Below are 26326 nucleotides of genomic sequence, written 5' to 3' on the forward strand. Positions count from 1 at the left end.
AATAATTAGTTAAACATAGGTTATTTAGGCGAATGTTGTGGGCCTATTTTTTTGCAGGAGGTCCTGGACATCTTGTTCAGATTCATGGTATCTGCTTCTGCTAGAAATAATGGGTCAGTCCCCTGACCTTAACCCAATAGAAAATGAGTGATGAGCTGAAGAGAAGAGCTGGAATCTGAAGGATCTGTAGAGATTCTATATGAGGGAAAGGGCTCTGATCTCCAAACTCATCAGGCATTACAGAAGAAGACTCAGAGCTGTGGTCTTTGGAGAAGGACATTGCAAAAAGTGCCAATAATTTTGGCAAATGTGTTTTGAGAAAAGCATTTTCATAATGTGAGTTTTCCCCTACTTTCAATTGTTTTACTTCAATGAACGGTTAGATTTTTGGGATTCAGGCGATGGAGACATGGAGCAGGGACTCCCGATTCAAACGGTGTCAAACAGAGCGACATATTAGCCTTCGACATAAAAACAACCATAGTATGATTAAGAATTAAGAATAAGTTTGCTATTATTTGATGGTGTTGTTGCACATGCAACACACATCACTGTATGCTTATTACTTTTCATTGTTAAAATTTAGATTTATGCATCATAATAAATGCTGAAATAAAATAAAATTATACTTCATTAGTTGTTTGCAGTTGTTGGAAATCTTTTTTTTTTTTAAGCTAAATTTTTTAAAGATTATTAAAAAAAATACATTTTACTTGAACTGTAGTGTGAAGTTTACTAAAACTTTATATTTTAATTTTACTTTGAGATGATAATTAAGAATCAAATCCCTGAGGGTGCTTCTGAAATAAGTGAGAGTTGTCCAGTGAAGGTCAGATGTAATATGACAAGAGCAATGTACAGTGAGACATTTAAGATTCCTTTTACAAATAATTGGAATGAATTGGAAAGAAACAATAACGAAACTTGTGAACAAAATTATTTTAGTGAACACTAGATGAATAACTCTATACATAATAAAGTTTTCCTTACATTTAAGTTTTTACGTCATTTTTGTCAGTATAATCTTTTTGGTCATTCTGACCTAATGACAATAAAAGATGCATCTCATTATTATATCTACTAAGTGCGTAAAACAGAAATGAAATATAGGTCCTAAAATAGCAAACGTTGATGGACATGACCACCAAGCGCGACTTGGTGGTCAGTTTCTGAGTTAATAGTTGTGGATGGCGCCTGTGATGGCTCTTGGTGACGCGCGCTCTACGCCAAACCCCTCCCGGTGGCACCGCGCACTCAGTGCTGGAAAGCCCAGAGTCCCTTCAGTCACTTCTGGCAGACGTACAATGATCTTGCGCCGCTAGGGACCGCGCGCCTTTCTCATCAGGTCGGGGAGGAGACACCAGCGGAGACCAAAGACTCATTTAGAGAGCTCCAGTGGCCTGGGGACGCGATGGACACATCCAGCACCGTGCCAAACAGCGACGCGTCCACCGCCGCGCTCACGCGACTTCTAAACTTCACGGAGGATCCCGCCAGCTTCTTGGAGAAGCCTTCCATGGCAGGGCTGCGCGCCACAGAAGAGCCGCTGTCTCTCGTGGTCAGCAGCTTCAGGGCTGATGTGGCTCCAGCGGGGCTCCTGGCGGGTCCGTTCTCGCCCTCTGAAGAGCCCACTCACCTGATTGTGGCTTTCTGGGATTCACCCCTGAGTCACGGGATCAATGTGTTTGTTGGCTTTGTCCTGTGCTTCACCATGCTGGGGCTGGGCTGCACGGTGGAGCTCAGTCAGCTGGGCGAGCACATCCGAAAGCCCATAGGTGTCCTGCTGGCGGTGCTGTGCCAGTTCGTCCTCATGCCCCTCATCGCCTTCCTCCTGGCTCTGGCCTTCTCCCTCAATGATGTGGCCGCTATGGCTGTGCTGCTTTGCGGCTGCTGCCCTGGAGGAAACCTCTCCAACATCATGTCATGGCTGGTCAACGGCGAGATGAACCTCAGGTATGATGTCCATTACATCCGTTTGGTGACCAATTATGAAGGTGTTTGTTAAGAAAATGTAAAATATTGTCAGAATATGTTATTAGGCTCAATAATATGTGAATATTGTGAAAATCCGTCTCAGAATATACACATAACCTATAGGTCACAGAAGATGTAAAATATATAATAATAAATAAAAAAGATGATAATGTGGCTCGGTCATTTTAAATTTAGACATTGACATATATTGTGTTTTAATTTTTGTCAGCATGCTCTTTTTGGTCATACCAAATGGCAATGTAGAGATATGAGATATGCAATAAAGCACGAGAACACAGACATGAAATGAAGGTCAGAATAACGCCGCGTACGTAGGCCTAAACTTCGTCTTTTCTGTCTTGATAATATATTGCTTTTGGTGGGTTCTGTTTTCCAGCATCGTCATGACCATCTCGTCCACTGTCCTGGCGCTCGTGCTCATGCCGCTGTGTTTGTGGATGTACAGTCGCGCGTGGATCAACACACCCGTGGTGAACCTCCTGCCCTTCGGCGCGATCATTCTCACCCTCTGCAGCACACTCATTCCCATCGGGCTCGGGGTCTGGCTTAGACAGCGCTATGCTCGAGTGTCCGAGATCATCATTAAGGTGAGTTTATGAAAAAAGTTGAGTGGTTCAGGGGTGTGCCACAGCTGCGCGCGTTGGCTACAGGGAAAGGAAACTGAACGTCCAGAATTGAATTTTCAAGTTGATCTGGAGGAGTCACCAGAATATCTTCACCATAATATAACATGATTTAGAGGGATGCTGTCTTTCCTTAAATATTACTGGTTGTGATGGGTCTCTTATGTCCACAATCTCTGGCCATTAAAAGGATACTGAAGTGCCCAAGGCAAAGTGGCGTCACATGTGCGTATGGGTTTCTTCTTTCAGTTGAACTTATCTAAGAACAGGCTGGTAAGGGCACAGTGGCGACTGTGAGATAGGGTGAGGCGGGGCGGGGAGGGGAGTGGTGGGGGTGACAGAGTGTGTGATAAAGGAATAGAGGCTTTTAGGTGGGTGGGAAAGTGGAGTGGATAAAAGTGGGCTGATGTGTCACTTACGGTCTGCACTTTTCTCCTCTAGTAGTATCATCATGTCTCTGTGCCATTCACTGTTCCCCAGGCCATACATCATTGCTAAATGTCACATCAATTGTCCCGAGTCACTTTATTAATGAAAACCTTTTTACGGCTAATTTCTGCCCGCTGAGTCTTGTTACACACTGTCATTTTCACAGCAGTTCCCCTCGACCAGAGTAATGATTTACATTACATAACTGAAACTAAGACTAAAATGATTGGTCAAAAATATTTTTATAAACTGAAATTAATTTAAAACGTCATAATAAATTAAAAACTAAGACTAAATTAAACTAACAACTGTTTTATATTACCTTTATTTAACCAGAAAAAAACTCATTGAGATTAAAAATCTCTTTTCCAAGAGCGTCCTGGCCAAGACAGGCAAGCAGCACATTTAACAAGGTTACAGACATAAAAACATATAATATATAACATCAACATATAACAATTTGTACAAGTAATAAAGAATTATACTGAAAACCTAACTGAAATGTAATAATAATTATAATAATTAGCAACAATAAATAATCATTTTTGTATTTAAAGGCACAGTATGTAAGTTTCACCACTAGAGGTCACTTATTCAAAAGGTGTAGCTTGATGACGGCGTGAATGAGCGTGGAATTACGGTGGTATAAAGCAGGACGCGCGAGAGCCCTTGAGAGTGAATGCTAATGAGAGAGACCTGCGCCAAACACCGTCTCTGAGCTTTTATTCTGCTTATGCTGCAGTCGCCGCTTCTGCTCTTTTCGTTGTGTGTGTGCTGTTTTACACGCTTAAAACAATCACACTAGAGTTGAGAGTTATGTTATAACGTTACTCTGTGCGTTCACTCGCCACTGCTATGAGACTTGTTGCACTTTGCAGTTAATCTAGATCGATATTAGAATATATCATATTAATTTACACAGGATGACTAAATGACTGTTACTAAATGACATGCAACTAATAAAAAATATTTATTGTATGACGGAGAAAGCTCTCTGTGATTATGCTGTGTTAGGCACTTGACAAAATAGTGTCGTGGTAAAAACACTGGAAGTGTTCTGTCAACTCTGCTAAACTAAAATAAAAGCTAAAACTAAATATATAAAAACTAAACAAAGACTAACAAAACCATTAATGAAACAAACTAAAACTAAACTGAAATTTATAGCAAATTTGAGATTTTAGAGCAAAATTTTAAAATGCAAAACTACAATAACCTTAATATGGCAAGATGAATTAATTGTTCAGAGTCCATAATAGGTTTTTTTTGTTTAAGGATTGTTTATTTGTTTAAAATATTTGGAAATGGTCTCCAGAATATGTTCATTACACCCATGAGAATATTTCCATTAGATTCAGACTCTAAAACAAAAAATATTGTTAGAATGTGTCGATTACACCTAAAAGGTAAAGTATTATTTTTTGTGATAAAATAAAATATAATTTTAGAATATGTACATTACATCTAGAATTTAAAGTAAAAAAAATTGTGAGAAAATACAAATATTGTGAGAATATGTCTATTACGCCCAAAATATAAAGTAAAAAATATTATGAGTGCCTATTATACACAGAAAAAACTATTAAAATATTGAGAAAATTAAGTGTCCATTAAAAAAAATAATACTGAGATAATGTGTCCATTAGACCCATATAATAAAATAAAAATATTTGTGGAAATATGTCAATTAAACATAGAATGAATTTTGATCATGTCCATAACAATAATATTGTGAGAATATGTCCTTTAGACCCATAAAAAAGTGAGAATATATCCATTATAGCTTCATAAACACAAACATTGCGAGAATATTTCCATTACACCTACACTATAAAAAAATAGTGTTGATTTAACTTAAAAAAGTAAGTAACCCGGTTGCCTTAAAAATTTGAGTTTATTATAATTAAAAATTTGAGTTGATACAATGAAGGAAATTGGTTTGATAAATAGAAACTCAAAATATTATTGTATCTTCTGAACCACATAAAAAAAGCTGCCAAAGTTTCACTGCGTCTTCACAAATAAAACAATTACCCAATATGTTTAAAACATCTGTTAATAATATTTGAATAAAAGTTGGCGTTTCCAATTTCATCCTATTAACTCAAATTTTTAATTTCAATGAATTCTAAATTTTAAGGCAACCAGGTAATTTATTTTTTTACAGTGTAAAAAATATTACAGATTCTGTTAAATAACTAAAATGAACTAAATGGAGCACTATAATTCTCTGATGAGAAACTTCAGTGAGGTGAGTTTGGCTCATTGACCAACCTGTGTTTTGTGCTCCAGGTGTCTCTGTGGTCTCTCCTGGTCACTCTGCTGATGCTTTTCATCATGACTGGAACTATGCTGGGCCCGGAGCTTTTGGCCACCATCCCTGCCTCTGTATACCTGGTGGCCGTGCTCATGCCCATGTCCGGCTACGCGGCAGGATACGGCCTGGCGGCGCTCTTCGACCTCCCCCCCAACAGTCGGAGGACCGTGTCTTTAGAAACCGGATGCCAGAATGTGCAGCTCTGCACAGCTATCCTGAAGCTGGCCTTCCCTCCGCAGCTGATGGGCGGCATGTACATGTTTCCTCTGCTGTACGCGCTCTTCCAGGCAGCAGAGGCTGGCATCTTCATTCTGGTTTACCGCATGTACAGGAAAGAGGTTTTACATAAACAGGACCTCATGGAGGATGATGATGATGATACAAGCATATCCTACAAGAGAATGAAGGAAGATGATGTGCCGTTCGATTCTTCGTACGGTGCGGTGACAGTGAGCGATCCAAATGTCATTGCGCTGGAGTCACGGGATGCTGTTGGAAGCCCCACGCCTGTATAAGGGCACAAAACAAACGCCTTGAGACTCACTATAGACACTGGACCTGCGTATTGACATTAGGATTCATTTATGCCATCGCTCTCTGTTGAATTTCTTACTAATCTCTCACAGCATTCTAACTAATATGTGCCAAAAAGGATTGCAAGACTGAGGAATTGGAAACTAATATCATGACATCACACAGTGGAGATACTAAAGTTGAATATTTGAGCCAATGTTTTAAATCTTTATCTAAACACACTAGCCTGATATTACTATTCAATGGAATTTTCTGAAATTACCCTAAAATATGTGCCACATTCAAAAGCAAATGCACACGTACAGTAAAAAATGAATGATTCAATTTTTAGACACAAATATAAAATCATATATTGATTAAATATATAATTCTAAACTACAATTGTATATACAGTGCAATCCACTAGCATTGGCAACCTTGGTAAATATTAGCAAACGCAGCTATGAAAATAATTCTGCATTGTTTATCCTTTTCATCTTTCATTAAAATAAAAAATCACAGAAATCTAACCTTTCACTAAAACAATTGAAAGGGGGGGGGGGAGGGAAATTTCATAAAAGTGTTTTTTTAGTTCATGACATGGCCACAATTATTGCAGCATCCTTCCCCCAAGACCACAGCTCTGAGTCTTCTTCTGTAATGCCTGATGAGTTTGGAGATCAGAGCCCATTCCTTCATCCAGAATCTCTCCAGATCCTTCAGATCCAGCTCTTCTCTTCAGCTCATCACTCATTTTCTATAGGGTTCAGGTCAGGAATGGGGACGGCTATGGCAGAAGCTTCATTTTGTGCTCAGTCACACATTTCTGTTGTCCTGATGGAAGACCCAACCATGGCCCATTATCAGATTTCTAGCAGAAGCGTCAGGTTTAGATTTTTATCTGTTGGTATTTGCTAGAATCCATTATACCATGAATCTGATCAAGATGTCCAGGACAGGATCTCCAGCAAAAAAACAGACCCACAACACTAAAAGATCCAGCGGTATATTTAACCGTGGGCATGGGGGATTTTTATCCCTGTGTTTATCCCACTCAAACTCTCCTCCTCTCGTGTATTAGGACAATATAGACACACGTCCTCTTCCAGGCAGATTCAGAACATCTTTAGTTTGATTAAACTTCTAAATTATTGCCCTGATGGTGGAAAAAAAGGTGTGTAATGCTTTAGCTATTTTATTACAGACACTTTCTATGTTGTGAAGCTCAACAATCTTTTGCTGCACATCAGAACTATATTCTGGCTCTTACTCATTATGATGAATGATTCAGAGAATTTGGCCTATGTGATGTGAATATTAAATATGAATGGAAATACACTTCAGAGATATTTTCTGAGATATTTTGCTCATAAGAATTTCTAGGGGTGCCAACAGTTGTGGCAAGCTGCCTTTTCTCATATTTACCAAGGGTGCCAGTATTAGTGGACACACACACACACACACACACACACAGACAGAGAGAGAGAGAGAGAGAGAGAGAGAGAGAGAAAGAGAGAGAGAGAGAGAGAGAGAGAGAGAGAGAGAGAGAGAGAGAGAGAGAGAGAGAGAGAGAGAGAGAGAGAGAGAGAGAGAGAGAGAGAGAGAGAGAGAGAGAGTATATAGTCACACTATATATAGTCATGTTTATGACTATATATAAATTATATATTTTTATTTTTTGTTGATATTACGGAGCAAATTCATTCATTCATTCGTTCATACAGGGCACATCATGGATGTATGCAAATCCATCATTAATCTAGACTGATGCTGCTGTTTGTGAATGAATCCTGCTATTACCCCAGTAAAAGGATTACATTGGCTTATTTGATTATGTGGACCCAGAGGATAGGAAGACTGATTCACATCCCACGCCTTATATTGCACATCACCCACTGTCAGTCTGTTTCTGATTCCAAAACAAGAAAATATGTTTTTGTTTAGTTTGTTGCTTTAAAAGTAGTGGTATTTTACAGGATTACCACGGTTTGATATGACCGATACCAAAGGACACAACAACATGTCAGTGTCAGACTCAGATCATAACTAATGTGGTCTTGAAAAACATGATTTTTTTTTAGGTTTAAGGTTTATTCAAATGATCATGTGCTAAAGTTTCCATCTAAAAATGTCCAAATATGCAATTCATCTCTGTAATCGAAATGAAAATATTGTACATGTTTATTAGAGTATATGAAAACACCTGCAAGATGAATAAATGTTTACAACAAGCAAAAAATAAGTCGTTTTTTATTTTATTTTATTAAATAATACAGTTTAGTGCTACGTATTTAAAATGATTTTTTTTATTAACTGTCGAATACTGTGCTTATGATTATGGATGCACCAATATGAACATTTTGGCCGATACCAATAACCAATAATTATTTACATTTGTAAGCTGATAACCAATATATTGTCCGATAAATCCAAATCCAAATTTGTATATCATTTCTGAGAGCCTGATTAACAAAGTCTCACCATTAAAGCCATGTCCAAAGGACACAATTATAATCATGTTCTTATTATAAATTTGTGTAGCCTATATGACAGACTTCCGCTGCACATGTTGCACTGAACTGTATTGTGATAAGTGATTTTAATATATTTTAAGCAATTCAAACCCATCATGGTGAACGGTGCACATCTGAAGTGTCTTAGCTGAAGGTAATAATGCATTATTTAACTGCTTTAATATATCATCCAAATGTTCTTATCTGGCCGGTAACGATAACTTTAAAAATTGACATGTATCGGCCGATATCAATATGGCGGCCGATATATTTTGCATCTGTTATGCTTATGGCACTGGTGCCGTAACTACTTGTGTCAAGGAGAGACAATTAGCACAAATTCTTAAATGACTAATGCCATCATATTTTACAAATCGGGACATTTTAGTAATATAAATTGGACTATATTTATCAAAATGTAGATGAAAATATGTAAAATCCCCAAGTCCCACCATGCAGGCATGCACCCTCAGATCAACAATCTTCTGCAATGAGTCCTACTTAATAATTGAATTAACTTGTGCATGTTAGATAAATTCTATATCCACAATATAACTAGTTTATTTGTGTTAAAATGTCATAGTTGCAATGACATCAAATGATTGCTCTTTGATGTATGTTGGGTACATGCACATAATGCTTTAAAAGTGGCATCTCTCAAACTCAATATATATATAATATAATATATATATAATATGTACATAATATATATACTATGACTTTTCTAGTTCTGGAAATTCCCTTTTGAAAATGACCTGATATTGTCGGGTTTTCTAACCGTGAGAATGCTGTTAATTGCAGTTAATTGGCCACCTGACCTCAATCTGTGCTGTGCCTCTACTTAAACTGCTGTAATGCCTTTGCCAACCGGCTAAGCGAAAAAATGGCTACGTATGGTAACGAGACAGTTGACAACTATCTTTACTCTTCTTACAATCCTTATTCCTACAAAAACCCCAAGTTTAAGAGCTGGAGACAGAAAGCTTACTTCGCCAACTGCGGCGAGGGAGAGACCTACTTTGATAATTACCACAGGGCGCAGCTCAAGTCCATCTTGTCTCAGATCAACCCGAACCTCACCCCGCGTCTGAGGAAAGCCAACACCAAAGACATCGCGGTCCAGGTTAACCCGAAGACCGACGCGTCCATCCAGTGCTCCCTGGGCCCGCGGACCCTTCTGGCCCGGAAGCGTGATGCCCTGCGTCAGCGGCGGCAGGAGGTCCAGACCCCCGGGAGTCCCATCAGCGGCGGCGTCCGGTTCCCGCGCACTCAAGCCGTGTACTCTCCGGTCGAGTCCAGGAGACTAGTGTCCCTCTTCAGGGAGGAGGAGGACACGGAGCCCGAGACCCCTGAGACGGTCGACCGCGAAGAGAAGGTGGAAAGTGCTGAGAGAGGCGAGCGCAAAGAGAGTGAGGAGAGCGAGAAGGAACCGCTTAGTCCCGAGGAAAACGAAAACAAACAGACGGAAACAAATGAGGAGAACAGAAACGAGTCAATGAGAACCGGACAAAACGAATCCAAGTCCAAGGCTCGCGTGAGATTCCAGGTGAGGGAAACCGTATACTGTTTCGTTTCATTGAATTAAGTTTAGAAATGCTGTTAAACGGCTTTTAGACTGTTTAAGTTTCAGCAGTGTAACTTGTTTTAATGTAGTTTTTGGAGCAGAAGTACGGCTACTATCACTGCAAAGATTGCAACCTGCGCTGGGAAAGTGCTTATGTGTGGTGTGTCCAAGGCACAAACAAGGTAATGGGTGTGCTATGCATGCAAATTAAACCATGTAGTATGACTGTCTCTTCTTCTATTATTACAAATGTCCTGACTCGAGTGTTACTGTCTCCTAAAGGTGTATTTCAAGCAGTTTTGCAGAACATGTCAGAAATCATTCAATCCATACAGGGTTGAAGACATAACCTGTCAGGTAAGCCAGTCATCCAGCCGAAGGCCTGAGGCTTTCTTTGGGACCACAACAAACTTCAAAGGGTGTGCAAAAAAAGAGGCTCAAATGAAGATATGCAACACTTAAACTGATCCTCCTTAATTTGTTGCCATTAACTGTCCACTTTACTGAACAACCTTAACTTGACCTAAACTAGTGTCAATCGTATTGTGTGATCATGTATTAATGATGCACTTTGCATAAGGGATGGTCCACCAAAAATTAAACGTCATTAATTTTCACCCCCATGGCGGTTCAGAAGGGTAGTAAAAACAATGTTAAAACAGTCCATGTGACTCCAGTGGTTTAACCTTAATGTTATGATGAGAAGACGCTTTGTTCAACAATCTTGTCTGTCAGTCAACGCAGTTCACGTTGTAAACGGTGCCGCGCTTCTGGGTTCTATTTGTTTTATTTGCTCCCTATTCTCGTTGTTTTATAACACTAAAGTTGAACCACTTTACTACCTTGCTGGGCCATGGAGTGGTAATTATGCTGCCTATATGGTACATTATATGCTCGGATTATCAAATATCTTTGAGTTCTGAAGATGAATGAAGGTCTTGCTGGTTTGGAACAACATGAGGGTGAGTAATGACAATTGTAATTTTTTATCAAACTAACACTTTAACTTAATTTTCAGACTTGTAAGAAGACCCGCTGCACATGTCCTGTAACATCACGTCATGTGGACCCCAAAAGACCCCACCGGCAAGATCTGTGTGGCCGCTGCAAAGGCAAGCGGCTCTCCTGTGACAGCACATTTAGCTTTAAATACATCATCTAGCAGCTGCGTGTGCTGCGCTCAGGCTTTGTTATTGCCCGCTTCAGTCTGCATCCCCACTGCTCAAAGACTGCAGGTCCATCAGTCACTACAGTCTCCTTTGTTTTTGTTTTGCTTTAATTTGTACGGTACTTGCAATAACTGCAGGTGCCAATTCTGAAAACTGAAAATAAAAATGGCAATTACTAGCACACCTGGAGCTTAAGTTTTATATGAACTGCTTTGCAGTAGGCTGATGTGAACAGCTGACTTTAGGAGTATGTATATGTAACTGAGGCCAGCTAGTAGTTGCTGTGCAAGTAAAAGCTCACTCTGACCTCAAGACACTCTAGCAACTGGCACTAGAGGTTGCAGCCTTTAGCCTTGTCTGAGCGTCTAACACTCGCTAGCGGACCCAGGTTCAAGTCCTGCTTGGAGTGGGCGGTTTGAACAGAAGGTTATCTATAATATGATTAAAGTTTTCCCCCGGTTTCACGTATGGGTACAGATAACATTGTCAAAACCATTCCCAAGCCAGGCCTGTAGTTGGCAAAGTCACTGTTAAAAAAAAATACATGTGCCTACTCAGATGGCAACATAGTGTCTAGATCTGCCCCACATGTACAGTGGTTATGAACCTAAATTAAGCAAATGCTTAAACTTGCACATAACTACTGTGGTTGACATGTCTGTATAGTTCTTGCCCTAATGTTCAAAACCCATAAGACCTCCATTCATCTTCAGAACACCAAATGAAGATATTTTTGTTGAAATCTGATGGCTCAGAAAGGCCTTCATTGACACCAATGTCATTTCCTCTCTCAAGACCCATAAAGGCACTAAAGACGTCGTTACAAAGCCCATCTCACTACAGTGGCTCTACAATCTTTTTTTTGAAGCGACAAGTAGTTTGTGCTAAAAAACTAACTGACTTGTATTGTGATGGGCTGAATTCAAAACAATGTTTCGAACAGTTAGGAATCAGCGTGTCAGACTGTTGAAATCACGTGACATTTCAACACAAATGCCTGGTTTTGCGTTGATTGCCGCTGTTACCCAGATAAATTAAGTTTCATATAGTGTGTCTGCACAAACACCGCATGCAGAACCAGTGCAGGCGCATTCACACCAAAGACATCTACAGTAGAACTATAACAGTTCTGATACCGGAACACTGTTGGCATCATAGAACAAGTTTATTCCAGCTGATGAACGACAGCTTTAAAAGAGTTCGAGCAATGATGTAGTTATTGTATCTGTGTGATCGAGCCTAAATAGAAAAGACCAGTGATACTGAAAAAATGAATGCATATTAAAAACTGAGGACAATTAAAAACCATCAGGAAATTAACTGCCAAAAAGCCAGAGTTGCTTATAATCAGGTTTTTATTTAACAGTACAGGGAAAAGCAGGTAAATCAGATGACAAACAAAGACGAACCAGAGAGAAATGTGAGAGGGGGAAACAGAAAAAAAAGGATAATGCACCTCTAGATAAAAACTATATTTTTCCAGGTAAATAATATATCCATTAAATAATTAAGAACAGCATTCAAAATGTACCAAACAAGCAACAGAAGAGGTCTCTGAGAGGAATGAATACAGTGAACGTTTTATTTCTCAATGTGCCACGACAGACCAAACGGTTTGCGGATATCACTTTCAGGACACCGCTTTGTCTCTTGGAGTTCAGCAAGCGGAGTGCAGTGCCTTTCAGAAGCGGTGCAGAGCCCACAAACCCTCAGTGCAGCCCTGAGTCTAGAGTTAAGACAGAGCCAACATGGACAAACACTAGCCCCAGTTTCCCCTCAGCAGGGAGGGACTTTGAGCCAACATGGAGATCACAGTGGGTATCAAGGAATGCATATGGCAAAAGCTCGATCGGAGAAGCCGAGCTCGTTCGTCGGGAAATATTTAAGATTAAGGTGGCGTATTATCATAAAGGAGAGGACAGTCCATGACTTCCCAACAGCTATTCAACTCGCTATTTTTTGCATTAGTCGTTACCCTCTACTGAGCTCTCTCTGATTGAACAGTGCATTACACAAATGTACAAGGAAAAATACTGCTTTTACACTATACATTTTCTAAAATATATACAGAGTAAAATAAGTTATTGATATTTCCATGAGTTGCAGCCAGTTTGCACTTCACCTGTGCATCTCGGTTTGTTAACGTGCATGTATGAGAGAGAACGGGTGTGCAAATATCAGTCCATGTCAATCGCACTCGCACACACACACTCACACTCGTCCTCGCACGCGTACACAAGAGTCTATGGTTTCCTACAGGCAGCTACTTATTTGGTTATAGTTTAAGGGTTTTGTAAGAGCGGCCCAGTCAAAGCTGAAAGTTCTCCCCGACGCAGGTCAATAAAGTTAAACAGATAAACCTCTTTAAATGGAGGGTATGGCCCTCCAGCTTACTTGTTAAATATCCTAACATTTACAACCTAAGACTGTTAAAAAATACAATTCTCAAAAAATATTTGTTGCAGGCTTTTCTCTTTCAAGCATGCTTTTTGCAATCGGCAACGCGACAGTCTCGCCGATCCATTGCGATACTCTGTTTCTCACGATAACGCTTCAAATCCCATCTCTGCCCCAGTGCATAGTGGGGCAGATGGATGCGGATCCGTCTAAAAAGGACACCACCCAGAGGTCATTCCGCCAAAAAGCTTCAAATTTAGCATCATTATCGCCCAGTGTCCCTTCTAGTCCCATTCTTCGTACTTTTTACATCTGGAGAGGTTAAACTATTTTGGAGTAAGGGGGGGGGAAAGAAAAAACGGGGTACGTGCGTAATAGTTTTGAGTAACTAATGTCCACACATTCTTTAGCCCTTTGAGGTGAAGTCTACGTGAAAATCCCCAAACCCGCCACCCTGGAGGAAGAGAGTTGAGTTTGTGAAGCTCTCACAGTCCAGTGCTAAGGACTGTGTTTTGAGTGTCGATCTGTGTCTGGATGTGGGCCGTGGGGATCGGTGACGGGATGTGCGTCTGGTGGATGTGCGGGTGCGTCTGAGCCTGGCAGAGAGCTTCGCGGATCTGAAGGTTGAGCTCCATGAGTCGCGCGCTGGCCTGAGAAAGATCCCTGCTGGGGCCCACCACAGCCAAACAGCCCGTCTGACCCAGAGTCTGGTGCCTGAAGTAAATGTGCAGCAGCGTCTGCACGGCATCATCCCTCTCACTGCCAAATATGTCATTAGGCCACAGGCACCTGAGGGAATGAAGGGAAGTAAGAGACAGAAGGCGGTTTATAGAGGACAACAGATACTGGAACCTATCAGATTTATGCAAAAGAGAACTCCAGAAGGTTCATTAGATTATGGATCCTAACTGGACATGATGTAATATATGTTTCCTGCAACAAGCAATTTGTCTGTCCAGTCTGAAAGCGGCCAATCAGAATACAGTTTATGTTTAACAAACAAACTACGTAGAGCAAGATTCTGGACCACTGAGATTATACTGAGGGTAGAGCGACTCGGCGTAAAACCACAGTAAGTTATTAACAATATATCAAGACTGGTCAGGACAAAAAAAAAACTAGTAAAAGGAAAGAGCAGCTCAATGTGATTTATTGCTTGGTCTATTTTTAAGCAGACATGTATGACACTTAAACACTTAGTTAACTTAAAGTGGTAATTAATTGTTGGGAAGATGAATCTGTATTTAAACTGGGTCAGAAATGTGAAATTATTTTTGAATTTGGTGCTTTCTAGACTGATTTCATCTCATGGGGATGAAAGACAACAATTCCTAGAATGCTTCGCTGCCCTGTGAGGCCACTCCCAAAGCCACCGCTACTGAATCACTGTGACTGGATCACTTTCCCCATTCGATCATTTGAATATACTCCAGGGTTTCTACTGACAGAAAGCCATATGCTAATCACTGAAGTAACCCTTTAAACCCCTCTGCTTGCTTACAATTAATGGACAGGTTCAAGTCTACCTCCCTAGTACATTTGTATTTTTTTGATGATCTGATAAATGTCAACATATGAAGAAAAAAAAAAAAGATCGGTTGCTACTTGTGTTACATCACGACTCTTTAAAGTCATCTTGAAATCAAAATGGACAATTCTCCTTTTTAATGCAATATTGCTGTTTATTATAAATAATTTGTGGCCCTGGACCACAAAACCAGTCTTAAGTCACACGGGTATATTTTTGGCAATAGCCAACAATACATTGTATGCGTCAAAATTCCCGATTTTAGTTTTATGCCAAAAATCATTAGGATATTAAGTAAAGATCATGTTCCATGAAGATATTTTGTAAACTTCCTACCGTAAATATATATACATTTTTTATTAGTAGTAGTAATATGCCTTAGTAAGGACTTCATTTGGACAACTTTAAAGGCGATTTTCTCAATATTTATAGTTTTTTTTTCACCCTTAGATTCCACATTTTCCAGATTGTGGTTTTGTGGTCATGGGTCATATTTTTCTGTCCCAACCTACATTTGTTGTCAGATCAACAATTTCACTTGGCTATACATTACAATACAGAAGACAAGATCTGTTGTTACATCTGTTTCATTGTAACTTTAAAGGGGTCATTGAACTCATGGTGTCATGAGAAATCAGATTTTCCTTGAGCTTTAGTCATATAAGAGGTCATCATACTATAAGAATATCCTTATAGCTTAACAGTACAGAATAGCTTTTATTGTAAACAGGCCCAGCGAAAGACTTGTTAAATGTGGAATGTGCCTATATAATTGATAGGTAAAAGACCACCACTGCAGAAGAAAATCAATACCTACTACTGTCATTGCAACTTTGGGCCCCGCCCACTTGCACGTTAGTGAGATGACGAGGAGAGAAGAACGATACAGGATGGACTACAAATAACATTATTCCAAAGGATCCTAATGCTAGGAATGCTAGGAATACAGTCTTTTATGAGATGGACTCGACAGTAATGCCACAGTACTCAAGAAGCCGTGTTAATTCTAATGTCTGATCTGTGACCAGTGATTTCTGGTATGTAATGATTCATGTACAGTCTGATGTATTCCAATAAAGTCTGTTTATCCTACCTGAAGGCTTTAACTTGTGCGATGGCTGTGCTGAAGTCCCGTGCTCTAAGACTCTCGATGAGCGAGTGGATGGCCGTCTCTGTGCTCGACTGGTCCACATCAAACTCGCCCACTCCTTCCTGTCCATCACCTACTGACTCTGCCTCCTTCAGACAGCTCTCTAATATGGCCAGCTCCTCAGACATGTTAGTCACCTGAGAAACACACAAACATCATGTCATTTAAAATCAACATTTAGTCAATATTCTCACAACTCAGATTAAGCCACACCTGAAAAACGACCAATTCGCCAATATAAAATCAATCAGCTGACACACACTAAAGCACACTGTAGTCATGTCATATTAAGCATCAACTAAATGGATCTTCCTCAAGCAGTGCGTTATAACTCGCCAACAATATAACAAAACTGTGTCTGCCCCAAGCTGAACATATGAGAACTGTTTTATGCTTTCCACATAACAGAGGTTGCTGAGGTCTGTGTGTGTATGTGTGCGGTCTATAAAGTGTAAGCGAGTTAGTATCGATGAGCGATGGGCTGAATGGCTTTGCTCTGGTCTGTGTTAAGCACATCCATCTCCCTCAGTGAGTGTAATCAAGTTATACTGCACTAAGAGCATTATTTGCAGTCAGACCTTTATATATGTGTCCATACTGGCACACATTAGCACAAACTACCACAAAAAAAACTAAGAGAAAAATGACCATCTTCTGTCAATATGGCTGGCCTTACATTTTCTATATTCTATCTGTTTATGTATGGACACGGCATCTTAAAGTTGCAACAATCTTCCCTTGAGATGAAAATACACGATTACAGCTTCTAACTATAGAAGAAAACACAGCAGATACAAACCTCTGCCTCTCTCTTGATGGTGTCCACTCTGCTAATGAGTTTGCAGTAGGCCTGAAAGAGCAGTAGGAGCTGGAAATGGAGTTTATACAACCGTCGACACAACTCCAGCTCCTAGAGATAGAGACAGAGAGAGAAAGAAAGGTCATGACACCATCACCTCAACATCTTCAGCTTTAATCATCTGCACTGTCATTAGCAAAACAGCATGATCAGACGAACGGAAGGACACATGAATGATCAAATGGAGGGATAGACAGATAGAAGGAATGAAGGGTCATCATTTTGTGCAGCTTGGACTACGTAGGGTTCCCTAATCAGAGCGAAACCCTAAAAGTATGTTTCTAAAAACCGTCAGATCTGAATGGAGTGATCCAAAATATGGCAGTGAGCAGATGGGGTAGATGGAGCATGCAAAAATCTAAGCTAATTTTATCTCCCATCCTCCACTTCACTTAGATGTTCATTGACACACTCCATTCACACACTGAATGCATAATATGTCTAGAAGCTTTAAAACGCTAATAACCTATTAGTAAATTAGAATTTAAGTAGCAAAGCTAACACCGTAAGTATGCAGAACTCATTAAAGCCATTAAATAATGAAGGTCATTAATGAAGCGGGTAGTGATGATATATGAATGATCATGATTTGGACATGTCTGTAGTGGTGTTAAGAGATCAGATGTAGGGTTTTTTCTGAATTCTGATTGGTTGAGCATGATTGTACAGATGAAAAGGATTATGACAGACTCTAAAATACAATAAACAACTTACTGCTAGCATTTCCATTTGCTAAGCAAGAAGGACAGCCGGTCACAAAAAAGAGGAAACACAGGAAATGAGAGAAAGACCAAAAATTAGTGAGCTCACAACACCCCAAGACCACCATAGGAGAGAGAGAGAGAGAGAAATATTGCAGTCTGTTGATAATTAACAATGACACAAAGGTTGCAGTCACATGCAATGCTTTCTGGGAAGAGAAATATTGAATATATTTTCACTATTTATATGCACACTCAAACATTTTTAACGTACGTAAATATATGCAAAATAGGCAGAAAAGGAGCATGAGAGCGATTGAGACTAATGCAAGTTATAGTAAGAGAGCGAAATGTTGGCAGAACTGTGGCATCACAAAACCTGACTATAGCGCTCTGAGATTGCAGAACAAATAAAGACACTGTTCACTGGGACAGTAGTGACCAGGATGAATAAACAAGAGATGGAGAGCATAAAGCTCATTTAAGCTCTAGATTCTAAAATCGTAAACATGACTCCTTTTCTTCCACTCCAGAGAGTGGTGATTCAGGTTATGCTATATATATTTTTATTGTTATTTTATTCTCTTATGAATATTTTAATTCCATTTCTGTGTAAAGCACTTTGAATTGCCACGGTATATGAAATGTGCTATATAAATAAACTTGCGTTGCCTTGACTTGCCATGTCTAAATTAACATTAATCTAGATTAATAAATGCTGTTATCAAAGTTACGAAAATCATAAAGGCTCTGACTGATATACTTCAAGTGAAATCAAAGGACGAACTGGTGTGACGTTGTTTAGAACAAAATAAGGCCGTTTTGGGGAATTTGCACCGACTGGTAAACTTCTTTGTACTCCCATTGGTCCGTAGCAATTATGTGATAAGTAGATGTGTGCGGAGACTCCGCCTTCTTTTACGTGAAAATCTACTCTAGTTCATTTCTCCTGTTCAGTTGGTCGAGGTCAGAGGTCCGCAAGTGAAAATATGAACACACTGGAGAGCTGCTTTATAACAGAAAATGAAGTCATACTTCTGATGAAAAGAGACACTGACATTTTTCCTGCTTAATACGGTAAAGCTGCTTGATTTAGCACATATTTACATATTTAACCGTCGCTCTCAGCAGCGTGAGCGGCATCAGATTTTCTCTAACAATATATCGCTGATCTAGTATTTTACCCCTAAATGAAGAACGAAAAAGAACTTTTCTGTGATTACATCATGGTTTTAATTATCAGACTAGATATGAGTAGGAACAGGCAGAATCTACACCATTCAAAAGTTTAGGGCCGGTATATTTTAAAGAAGTCTCCTATGCTCACCAAGGTGGTGTTTATTTGATCTAAGATGAGGGCTGGTTATGGGTCGTCGAAAGCTGTGAAAATCTGTTGACCTCGAATCACTTCTGCTTTTATTCTTACAGAGGTTCTTCCATTGTTGTTTATTTTCTCAGAGATAAATAGAAATGCTTAGAGCTCAAATGTTCACGTTTGTTTGCTTAAACAGACATGCAGTGAGGTGAGTGTTGTTTTATACCTGAGCTTGAGTGTTGGGGCGCTGGTTACTGTCTTTATCACTGAAGGTCTTTCTGCAGTTATCCAACCACTGCAGAGGAAGGAGAGAAGAAATACCTTGTTAACCACAAATCAGAGACGTGCAGGTGTACATTTTTAACAGTATGGGTGAACGTGAGCAAAGACAGATGACGTTTCTGTGAGTGAGAAACAGAAATGGAGAGACAACTAGTGTGTATGGGAGTGCGCGTGAGGTAAATTTAATAAGAGTGAACTACTTAGCAAATTAAAGAGAGTCTGTTTAAGCACAGAGGGGGTCGGGACATAATGCTCTAGAGGCAGTGCCTGTGTCTCATCCAATTACTGTCCCCTAGTCATCCACTATACCATTTGGCCCCTCTGCTCCCCCTTTCCTGCAGCCTGTCCGCCCAGCTAAATGATTTAGGGTCTCCGTGAGGCTATTCTTAGTTACCGTGCATTAAGAGAAATTGTCTGCCACAGATTCTAGATGGGTGCTAACGGAAGCTATCGCTAGCAAAATCAACTCTCCTGATATGATTTAGTAGCCAACAATAACTGCAAAGACGTCAAGGAGCGTTTTATGATCCTGCACTGTCAGCTTATTTTCTCCATTGCATAATCCTTTATAGACGAACAAACGGCACAGAAAGTCCCAATTAATATACCAAAGTCAAAGTTATTTATAGACTTTCCATGTCTACCAGAATCCGGAATGGCTGAAAATCAGTGGACCGCTTCTAAATGCAAACAAATTGCATTATTATTTTTTTTATAAAAAAAAAAAAGAAGGTAAAAGGTAATCATAAATCCGTCAGCAATCATCTGCTTTTGTATTCCATGGAAAGCAAATAAATGATATGGGTATGTAAGGATATGAAGGTCAGTATTTCATGTGGGATCCCTTTCAATATCGGCCTCTCAGCATTGCGTCATTGATGATGCTATGTGGAAACATTTTCTCCTAGAATACTGAAGCCTGATTGGCGTTATGACATTGCAATTTCCAACGGAGTTCAAACCAAAGACTGTAAAAAAATATGGACATAGTGTCCGTGGCGTCACCCGTAGGTTTGAACATCTTGGCAGCGTGTCATTCCCGGATAACTGAAAATGGGCAAAGAGGCGAAATGAGACTTGGCTGGAGCTGAGGTGCCTTGTTTCTGAAACCACGCCCATCTAACTCGACCATAGTTGCAATCCACCCGTCACTCAAGTAATCACACCCTTAATTATGCAGAACTTTAAGGCTTAATTATAATTTAATAGATTATAATTTAAACGGATGAGTTATGAAAAAAAAAAATCCCCCCCTCACAGTTATCATGAAGATCAAAATAAACTGCATAGACTAAAAACACTTTTTGCATCAGGCTGTTAACTTTTTTTTCTACTGTTAAGTTGGGGGAGATACAGATTTGACTCTCTTTGGGAGCCTGTCTCAAGTGGCCAGTTGATGAATTGCATTTAAAAGTGAAAGTCACTTTTGTGTTGGCTTCAAGAGAGGCAGTGAGAAGTTGCCACTTGGTTCAAACGCACAAATTAGGGGCAGGAATGCACCGTATACATGATACTCGGCGACATTTTCTTCGAAATCTTTCTTATTCATACAAGACTGTGATAGCTACTGTCAATTTAGCCATCGGGTCATCATTAAAAAGTGTATTATAGGACTACAAAGACCCCCCTGTGCGTTCCAGCAACAAAGAAATTCTTTGACGTTTTGTTCAGTCTGTGCAGGACCCATTGTGTTAATGGCATGCAGTAAACTGCCCTAACTGCATGACATTAGCATCAAGACTCTCCGTATAGTCCTCGCACGCGTGCCTTCTACTGCCAAATTTATTTATTTTTCCTTAAAAAAGTCATCAGAGAAGAGATGTAAGGGGAAGGTAATGTTTTTGAATAAATTTTACGAGGACACATGACTTTTAAAAAATTATGAGCACAGATAATTCATTCATAATATCATTCAATTCATTCAAGCAATACTCCATAAAAATAAGACTGACCATTTTGATTTCATTGTGACTAAAAAGCATTACACATGGTTTGTGGTTAAGGTGTCTGATAATACTCAAGTTAGTGTGTCACCTGTTCGGCAGCTTCTCTCTTGCTGTTGTAAGTGTCCAGATGCTCTTGTAACTCCAACACACTGAATTTTAGTGTCTCCAAGAGCCCACAGGAGACCAGCTAGAACACACACACACACACACACACACACACACACACACACAAATGTACTAAATATACCAATTACATCACAGTATAACACATATAGATACATGATTTAACATAAGCTTTGTAAAAAGACAAATGTAACAACACCTAAATGCAACACCACAACCTTTGTAATCTATAATATATACTAATATATAATATAATACCTGTGTATTATATAATATATAATACCCCTGTAATCTATAATATTGTAACTACACCTAAATGTACCACCAATAACCTGTGTAATCTATAATATATACTAATATATAATATAATACCTGTGTAATCTATAATAATGTAACTACACCTAAAATGCAACACCAATAACCTGTGTAATCTTCTGTTATCGTTAACTAAATATACCAATTACATCACAGTATCCCACATATAGATACATGATTTGACATAAGCTTTGTAAAAAGGCAAATGTAACTACACCTAAATGCAACACCAATAACCTGTGTAATCTTCCCCTGTCTTCAGGTATTATAAGTATTGTAAGTATTCAGGTGTGACTTGCAGAGGACATGCATACACTAAATGCGTAAACTCACAGTTTCAGCATCCAGCAGGACTGTAGGGCACTGGGAGCAGGAGGTCATGACCTCTAGAGAGCTCAGGAACTGGTTTCCCATTCGCTGGAGCCCCTCCCCGAGGAAGCGTACTGAGGCATGGGTAATCGAGTCAAATTTCCTTTGAATGTGCTAAAGAGACAGCAGAGAATCAACTCAGACACGCCAAGCTATGAATCAGTCAAACGACAAGTTTAATGTTTTGGAAAGAGGACTCAGCAAGGTTGAACTTGATTGATAAAAAAACAAAAACAGTAATATTGTGATTATTATTACAATTTTATATAACCATTTTCCATTTGAATATATTCTAAAAAGAAATGTATTCCTATTTTCTGCCCTCTTCAGTGTCACATGATCCTTCAGAAATCATTCCAATATGCTGATTTGGTGCTCACAAACAATACGGATTATGATCAATGTTGAAAACAGTTTCTTCTCCTTAATATCTTTGTTGGAAATGTGGTACATTTATTTCATTATATTTTGATGATCAGAAAGTTTAGCATTAATATGGAATCAAAATTATAAATGTCTTTATAGTCACTTCTAACCAATTCAATTTATCCTCGCTGAGTAAAAGTATTAATAATAATAATTACAGCGATTTCTCAGATTTTTTAACAGTAGTGTTTTTGCAGAAAATATTAATATTTATGCAATGTACAAGTGCATAATCACAAACGCTCTTAGTTTTACCTGGAAGAGTCGTGAGAAAACATGGAAGGTGTACACAGCACAAGACCCATCCGAGTCCGACAACATCTGGTTGACATGGCAACGCCAGGCGTCCTCCTCGTCGTCATAGGCTACGGGTTGGAATGCTGCCAAAATAGCTGAGAGGAAGGGTGACGGAGGTGGAGAGGCCTGGAGTTCAGGAAAGCCGTCTGCATCACCCTCATCTTGACTGTAATCAAAGATGGAAAGAGACTCAGACACATGTAGAGACCGAGTACCAATACAAAGTCCTACATCATTTAGGAAGGAAAAACGTAAACAGAGACATGCTGTTCTTTCTCTCTAGCTCTCCCTCCCCTCTCTCTCACTGCAGATGTCCTGTGCTGCAGTGTTGTTACAATCCAAATCTACTGCAGAGGCACAAAATCAACACAATCACACACTTACAGGACTGTAGGGCCGAAGAGCTTGATGAAGCAGACCGAGTAGAAGAATCTGAGACCAGTGCTGCTGAAAGATGTGGAGGACATGGCCTTCATCTTCATCCTCACTAACAGCTTTTATCTTTCCCTTCAATGTCTTCCTGCTCTGATGCTCTTTTTTTTGCCGTTCCCTCTCTGAGCTCTTCACCTCACGTGTCAGCCTAAATTCTCCCGCTGCGTTTGTGACGTTCTGTGTTTTTCCCTCTCGATCCCTCCCCCACTCGCTGCTGCGCCGCACCAGAGCGGTTCCCACACGCGCGGACTCGCGAATGCAGCCTCTCTTTCTGTTAAATGGATCTCAGCTGCAGAAAGTTGCCAGGAAGAGCAAAGAAAGGCCCTCATCATGCCGTGTATGTGCAAAAATCTAATAAGAGCACTCTGTTGAATCACTACCTATAATTTTTATTAATCAATCATGGAAGAGCCGGACACATCAGGGCTTAGAGGATGATCTATAGCACTGCAGAGGAGGTGTGTGTGTGTGTGTGTGTGTGTGTGTGTGTGTGTGTGTGTGTGTGTGTGTGTGTGTGTGTGTGTGTGTGTGTGTGTGTGTGTGTGTGTGTGTGTGTGTGTGTGTGTGTGTGTGTGTGTGTGTGTGTGTGTGTATAAGAATGAATAAAGTACATTTGTGGAGCACTTTCCAATGTGATTTGGTAAAGATGGCTGACCTTCAAGAGCAATAATGTTGCCAAGTATGAGATCACCATTCACAGCGTTAATGAAACTCATCATTATTCACAGCACAACATGCGAATGGTATTAAAATGTACAGACCTAAGCAAAAATAGACTCTGTTTAAACTTGGTATCAAGATCTCAGATCATCCAATCAAAAGTGGATAACAATAAATTGGGGTCCAATACATTTTATGATCTGATCACTCAAATTGCATTTGGAGGTTATCAGAGATACATGCGACCATGTCACATTTGCAATGTAACCCTAATCCACCCTGATGCATCCTAGAAAATAATGCGTTTAGTTAAAGTGATGTCTGTTTATGCTAAAATTAAAACTTGGAAGTGTATTTGGAAAAGCATGCTGATCATTTCTGTATACACTGCCATTCAAAAGTTTTGGGTTAGTATGATTTTTCAGCTTTTTTCATCACACAAATAAAAGACATTCAATTATACATACTATTTTATAATATGACTGTTGTTACTGTATTTTTATCAAATAAACGCAGCCATGGGGAACACAAGTGACTTATTTACCGCCCCATACCGGCATGAAGACAACCTTCAACCAGATGGAAATACCGTAGATAAATATTCTTAATTTTCTGAACCAATCTGACTTCTGAGCCTTAATGCTGCCTGAATCATAATCATAATGTTCGTTCATTGGCCAGAGGAGAACTCCTTTTTTTCTTCCAGAGCAGATGTATAGATAAATTAATAATAATAATAATAATAATAATAATAATAATACATTTTATTTGTAACTAGAAATGAACCATAACTGAACTTACTTAAAGGGATAGTTCACTTTGAAATTAAATTTTCATATGTTTTCGCTTACCTCATGGGCATCCGAGATGTAGGAGTATTTGTTTCCTCTTGTACACCACAGGAAACACGCACGCGTGCCCTCGGATCAGTCGGACGTAGTGGTGTACAAGAGGTAAAAACGATATAAATACTGTTCGTTTTCTCACACAAACCGCTCGTTTCGTGTCTTAGGCCATCAGTGTGTACTTACGATGGGGGATTGTTTCATTTGGACTTCTCTGTGTATGCTCTTTGAGGTGGTGACCATAGACCTGCATTATGTGAGGCACAGACAAGAACGGTTTGACCTAAAATGATCAAAATTGAATCTACTGGGGAAACAAATACTCCTACATCTCGGATGCCAATGAGGTAAGCTAAAACATATCAAAAATTAATTTCAAAGTGAACTATCCCTTTAAGTTGAAATATGACACTATTTTCTTCCAAATTTTCTGTACAGCCTAAACAGACTTTGTTGCATTATTTTCCTGTTATCAGTGTAAAGCTGCTTTGAAACTATCTGTATTGTAAAATACACTATATAAATAAAGGTAAATTGACTATTTAAAAAACATAAAATAATTTAATAAAAACAATAAAACGTTTTAATAGGAGTGCCCTCCTGACCACAGCGGTTACACATTATAGGGAAAAATTGCTGTTTGGTCAGCCTTTAATTGTATGAGTGTATATTTCATAATTTCATGCGTTTTCATATTTTATAATTTCGCTGCACTTCATGTGAGAAAACCTAGTTGTGATTCATGCAAGTGACTTAGAGGAGTGGCTCTCTAAGAAGAGCATTATTTGCTCAGTTACTTTGAGTGTAGGATGCTGCCTTTAAAGGTAGCTGTCTATGTAGGTAGCTGGTTTTGGAACACAGCCATGATTGACTAAACTTTCAACCCCCATGAATGATTACCACAGAAATCAAACCAACCTGGACATGCCAGAAAAATCCGCCTCCTCTTCTTCGCACCTATCATCTAGCTCTTTCAATGCCAATGTCACATCCTCCTCACATACTGAATGAGGCGCCGAGTCCAGAGCCAGGGGCAGAACCGTCTCTTCCTCACACATGGAGTCCAAGGCGGAGTCTATGATAGTGGGCGGCAGCACCGACTCGTCATCAAAGAGGGATCCAGGCGGGCCGTCCACGGCCGGCGGAGGAGGGGGGGCTGGATCCAGGTCGTCGGTAGGGTCCTGAGAGTCGGGTAAGTCACATAATTCAGGGTGGTCTGAGGGTAGAGGAGGGGCACTGCCAAAACCTGTATCCTCACTGACACTGCTGCTTAATTCATCCGCTGCAGTTACACTGGCATCCTGCAAAAGTGAACATGGACAGTAAAGGGCAGTCAGAAAATGAGGCAAAAAGGGCAACAAAAAAAAAGTTCAAAGGCAATAAATTGTTTTTGTGAATGATTTCTACTGATACAAACAGCTGTATTATTAGAGCATTTTATTAAAGCTGCTTTGCTGTGTACGTGTGTGCATTAAACACTTAGCAGACCTACTGCCATATTACAACACTCCAGAGCTGTGGAAAGTGTATTTTTACTGTGCTGTAAAAACAGCTATTT

General features: G+C 39.6%; 3 protein-coding genes across 10 annotated transcripts in view; 2 read left to right on the forward strand and 1 right to left on the reverse strand.

The window, feature by feature from the left end:
• The first annotated feature begins 1058 nt into the window (after positions 1 to 1058).
• On the forward strand, positions 1059 to 6431 carry slc10a4 (solute carrier family 10 member 4). Its single transcript, XM_067416923.1, has 3 exons — positions 1059 to 1953; positions 2372 to 2582; positions 5340 to 6431. The coding sequence occupies exons 1-3, from the start codon at positions 1412 to 1414 to the stop codon at positions 5877 to 5879; spliced, it is 1293 nt and encodes a 430-aa protein (XP_067273024.1). The 5' UTR covers positions 1059 to 1411; the 3' UTR covers positions 5880 to 6431.
• A 2818-nt stretch (positions 6432 to 9249) lies between these two features.
• zar1 (zygote arrest 1) lies at positions 9250 to 11304 on the forward strand. Its single transcript, XM_067418460.1, has 4 exons — positions 9250 to 9936; positions 10044 to 10136; positions 10237 to 10311; positions 10973 to 11304. Exons 1-4 carry the CDS (start codon positions 9274 to 9276, stop codon positions 11114 to 11116), a joined length of 975 nt encoding a protein of 324 aa, XP_067274561.1. The 5' UTR covers positions 9250 to 9273; the 3' UTR covers positions 11117 to 11304.
• A 1156-nt stretch (positions 11305 to 12460) lies between these two features.
• Positions 12461 to 26326, reverse strand: part of fryl (furry homolog, like) — a 109914-nt gene continuing 96048 nt past the window's right edge. For 6 of the 8 annotated variants that reach the window (XM_067416932.1, XM_067416928.1, XM_067416927.1 and 3 more), the window contains 9 exons: positions 25687 to 26069; positions 22790 to 22997; positions 22073 to 22222; positions 21390 to 21488; positions 19300 to 19368; positions 17772 to 17789; positions 16998 to 17108; positions 16142 to 16335; positions 12461 to 14309 (listed from right to left, as the gene is read on the reverse strand). In XM_067416932.1, the coding sequence (XP_067273033.1) occupies positions 14006 to 14309; positions 16142 to 16335; positions 16998 to 17108; positions 17772 to 17789; positions 19300 to 19368; positions 21390 to 21488; positions 22073 to 22222; positions 22790 to 22997; positions 25687 to 26069 (1536 nt within the window). In that variant the 3' untranslated portion in view covers positions 12461 to 14005. The remainder of the gene's footprint in view (positions 14310 to 16141; positions 16336 to 16997; positions 17109 to 17771; positions 17790 to 19299; positions 19369 to 21389; positions 21489 to 22072; positions 22223 to 22789; positions 22998 to 25686; positions 26070 to 26326) is intronic. The other 2 variants (XM_067416926.1, XM_067416933.1) reach the window with 1 other exon arrangement.

Source organism: Pseudorasbora parva, chromosome 15 (assembly GCF_024679245.1).
Source record: "Pseudorasbora parva isolate DD20220531a chromosome 15, ASM2467924v1, whole genome shotgun sequence".
NCBI lineage: Eukaryota > Metazoa > Chordata > Actinopteri > Cypriniformes > Gobionidae > Pseudorasbora > Pseudorasbora parva.

Bases quoted from the DNA above. Each gene is read 5' to 3' on its own strand.
- slc10a4 (XM_067416923.1), top strand. From the start codon at position 1,412: ATGGACACATCCAGCACCGTGCCAAACAGCGACGCGTCCACCGCCGCG. The intron at 1,954-2,371 runs GTATGATGTCCA...TCTGTTTTCCAG, and splicing joins AACGGCGAGATGAACCTCAG to CATCGTCATGACCATCTCGT. The intron at 2,583-5,339 runs GTGAGTTTATGA...TTTGTGCTCCAG, and splicing joins TGTCCGAGATCATCATTAAG to GTGTCTCTGTGGTCTCTCCT.
- zar1 (XM_067418460.1), top strand. From the start codon at position 9,274: ATGGCTACGTATGGTAACGAGACAGTTGACAACTATCTTTACTCTTCT. The intron at 9,937-10,043 runs GTGAGGGAAACC...GTTTTAATGTAG, and splicing joins AGGCTCGCGTGAGATTCCAG to TTTTTGGAGCAGAAGTACGG. The intron at 10,137-10,236 runs GTAATGGGTGTG...TGTCTCCTAAAG, and splicing joins GTGTCCAAGGCACAAACAAG to GTGTATTTCAAGCAGTTTTG.